Consider the following 3,885-nt stretch of genomic DNA (forward strand, 5'->3'; position numbering starts at 1 on the left):
GTAGATCATAAACATGTTATTTGTTCATATGTGGAGGAACTACTATATCATGACGATCAGTGAAACAGACCATAATAACCACTTTTCTCAAATCATGCTGAAATTTTTGTAATTCATGAGGCTATTCGAGAATGTGTATGGCTAAAATCAATGACTTGACAGATTCATGAAACATGTGGTTTGTCTTCTAGTAAAAATCTTTCAACGATATTATATGGAAAAGGAGGTTATATTATAGGAGATAGAACAAAACACATTTCACCAAAACTTTTCTACACTCATGATCTTGAAGAAAATGTGACATCAATATACAACGAATTTGTTCAAAAGATAACATGACGGACTTATTTATAAAATCATTATCAATCACAACATTTGGAAAATTGGTGCATACATTAGAATGCGGCGACTTAAAGATCTCAAATGATGATTTCATGAGAGAGAGTAAATATACATTATTCTTTTTAAGAATGTTAGATTATACGAAATATGTACACTTTTTCCTTCACTAGATTTTTTTTTTTACTTCAAGGAAAAAAAAAACTCCATTTTGAAAAATTCTAAGACATGAGTGTAGAAATTACAAAACAAATGAAGAAATAGATAAATTAAGATTAAAAAAAGATTTCAATTGATCTTATACTTCACTTTCATCCAATTTCAACTTTTGAAAGTTTTACTATAAGCTTGAATCAATTTTTTTTATCTTTTACCCCTCTATAGATCTTCATTAAACTTGTGTAAGAAAATTGATGAAATTTCAATGAAAAAAGAAACTAGAGCTGAGTTTTTATAGTTTCAAAAGACATTCAATCTCCACTCGTGCATTAGTCCGGTTAATTTCGTCCTTTGATATGTGTCTAAATAATTAGACAAAATTTGAAAAAGGTCAATTAAGCCAACATATTAGAAAAAATAAAAAAATCAACTATCTATTCAACACAAAATTTAAAAATTTAAGATTCTACTGACACATTTTTTCAACTCAATAAACAAATAGACACAAATTTAAAAGTTTGTGGACTACACTCTTACTTTAACTTGATATCAATAAATTTGAATATTGCATCCAAACTAATTACATGTATATGAATTTGTACCTCCTTAACGTAAAATCCTGGATTTTCCACTGTTTGGATCGACACTTTATGAGGATCCCACATTAGAAATATGAGAAAATATCATAGTTTTTATGAAATACATTGATTATTTTAGACATCATTCAATTGATTTTGAAATAAAACTCTATATTTATCTAGTAAGATTGATATAAAACAAGTTTTTCCAAGTCCAAACAAAGAAATCATAAGTTTGACTCTTTCCATATTGTTGAACTAAAAATAAAATCTAAAAGAGATCACTCTGTAGATATCTAGAAGATCCAAGAATGAAACAAGGTATTGATAATAATATTTGAAAGTAGGGTACCATTTTATTTAAAAATTTGTATATAAATGAGGAATAATATTACATACCCATTATTTTCCTCATGGTTTAAAAATGAAATTTATTGGGATAATACATTGTTAACTTGCATTAATTTACTTCCATGGCAAATCACCACACTGGTTTCTTGGGCATGTTTCTTTAGTAATGTCATTAATTTGAATTCCAGTATCATAAATCTCTCCATTTTGCCAATCCTCAGGAAGATCATATACTGCCCAATATAAATTCTCAATTTTATTGTTCTCTGAAGTTACAACTATCTTCAATTGCAATGCTCCCTCAAGTTGTTTGCTTACATCCCAAATTGCACCATAATTTCTCTTCATGCTTTCCCAATCATCTGATCCAACCTACCAAAATTTCATGAAAATTAAACAATAATAATAAACCTCAATTTCATTATTTCAAAACACTTGTTGAGTTCTAGATTAATGAACAAAAGTTTAATTTCATTGGTTTTGTGTTGAGTTTTTAAACTTACTTCAGCTATTTCAACTCTTGTTATTTCTGTTTGGCCACCTTGGTAAAGGAATTTAAGGGCCAAATAGTATGGCTTTTGGCTCCATTCTTCCACTCTCACTAACAAATTCTTGTTTCTGTATGTACATGGTATCCTGTGTGTACAACATACAAACTCACCAAAATTAGTTGATATTTTAGGGTGGGAAGTCAAAAATGCAAAAACTTTCCAAGTGTAGGAAAGACCCAAGTAAAAAAAACAAAAATCAAGGAATTTTAATGATAACGTTTTGTGAGAATTTCACGTTGGAAAATGAAAATACCTCACAATCTTTATAAGATATATTAGTGGTTACTTCTCATATTATAAATTCGTTTAATTTTAAGATAGAACCTCATGTTTATCTAATTAAGTCCAAATGGGTATTCAAATTTAAAAAATTTAGATCTAACTCGAGAATATGTTGAACCCAAAGACCCATTATTATTAGAAGGACACATGTTGAGAATCTCACATTATTGAAAAGATAAGAAGCCCTCACAGATATATTAGTAATTATTTCTATAATTCCAGGCTCCATTTGATAACGATTGCATTCTTTTTTCTCTCAAGAAACACTTGAATTCTAAAGTAGTCAAATTCTAATAACAATAACAAGTTTTTGAGAGCAACTTCTTTTAGTTTTGATCAAAACTTGGTTTTTGTAAATAAAGTTAGATACAAATCATAGAAAGTGGGTAACAAAACATAAACGTGTTATAAGTTTAGTTAATTTATCAAAATTTACAAATAATCAAATGAAGAAAGCAATAATAATGGTTAATAAATTCCCACCTCTTATATTCCACATCAACTGTGCCAAGATTGAGAAGTTGTGTAGTCTTGTTCTTTAAAGCCATTGAAGAGTATGCTTTCTGGCTGAGGACAAAGTCATATCTGTTATCATAATTTTGATCTGTTGCAATCACTTTAGTTCCAACACTGCTGCAAAATCTCTTGTCCTTGCACCTTACCTTTACAAACAAAAATATATTCCCATTTAACAAATTAAACTTATTAAACTAAAAGGTGATAAATTTTAAAGAAAAATTAAAGAATAATAAACAAATATAAATTTACCTGAAAACAGGCACCACAGCCAGCACCCTGTTTGTAAAGGGAAGGAACAACACCAGCAACATATCCATTGGATAATTCAAATGCCAATGGCCCATATCCACATGCTCCATCTACATTAACATAAGCTCTATTCAATTATTTTATTAGTCTAAATAAGCACTTTTTTCTTTTGTCAATTCAAATAGCCTTAAGTTTATAAACATACTACTTCCATTCCATCTAATCATTTTTGTTTTTTTTTTTTATCTACTTTTTATAAGTATTTCTAAAAACCAAGTAGGGTAACGAAGAGAAAAATGTTTTTAAAAATAGTTAATACAATTTTTAAAAACTAAAAATAAAAAACGAGATAGTTATCAAATAAGGTATTAACTATTCACATATTCTATCTAAACATATTTGATGACACAAAGTCCGTCAAGGTTTTAATTGAACAATGTATAAAAGTAATCGAAAAATGACACAAAATTAAAAGCTTAACCCTTACATTGAATTGGTGTATCATCGTAGTAATAAGCAATTTTGGATCGATGAACACAACGATCACAAGTAGCAGCGACAGAAGAGACAAGAAAGAAGAGAAGGCCAAGAAAAAGAGCCATTTTTTTTTTTTTTTTGGGGTAAGCAAGTAATGATAATGGTGAGAAACAAAGCAACAAGAATGATGCTTATATAGGGTTTCAAAGGTAAAAAAACATTGGATAAAAAAGGTGTGTGGTCTTCTAAAAGACTAATTGATTTTTGTATAATGATGGTTTTTATTGAAATAGGTATATTAGGATGAAAATGTTTACTATGGAAAGATTCTTTAAAGAGCATTAAGTTGGAAGTAAAAATCCATGTCTTTCTCAAACAGT

At 28.5% G+C, this 3,885-nt stretch overlaps 1 protein-coding gene across 1 annotated transcript; it reads right to left on the reverse strand.

Annotated features, from left to right (window-relative positions):
• Nucleotides 1-1,407: 1,407 nt before the first annotated feature.
• On the reverse strand, nucleotides 1,408-3,659 carry LOC150036284 (expansin-like A3). The gene is made up of 5 exons (XM_090314116.1): nucleotides 3,516-3,659; nucleotides 3,029-3,138; nucleotides 2,744-2,922; nucleotides 1,931-2,063; nucleotides 1,408-1,799 (listed from the first exon to the last, which is right to left on the reverse strand). Exons 1-5 carry the CDS (start codon nucleotides 3,628-3,630, stop codon nucleotides 1,542-1,544), a joined length of 795 nt encoding a protein of 264 aa, XP_090170242.1. The 5' UTR covers nucleotides 3,631-3,659; the 3' UTR covers nucleotides 1,408-1,541.
• Between the last annotated feature and the right edge of the window lie 226 nt (nucleotides 3,660-3,885).

The sequence above is a fragment of the Benincasa hispida genome, chromosome 5 (genome assembly GCF_027475165.1).
Source record: "Benincasa hispida cultivar pf3 chromosome 5, pf3_genome.v1.1, whole genome shotgun sequence".
NCBI lineage: Eukaryota > Viridiplantae > Streptophyta > Magnoliopsida > Cucurbitales > Cucurbitaceae > Benincasa > Benincasa hispida.

Bases quoted from the DNA above. Each gene is read 5' to 3' on its own strand.
- LOC150036284 (XM_090314116.1), bottom strand. From the start codon at position 3,630: ATGGCTCTTTTTCTTGGCCTTCTCTTCTTTCTTGTCTCTTCTGTCGCT. The intron at 3,139-3,515 runs GTAAGGGTTAAG...ATGTTAATGTAG, and splicing joins CGATGATACACCAATTCAAT to ATGGAGCATGTGGATATGGG. The intron at 2,923-3,028 runs GTAAATTTATAT...TTGTTTGTAAAG, and splicing joins GCTGTGGTGCCTGTTTTCAG to GTAAGGTGCAAGGACAAGAG.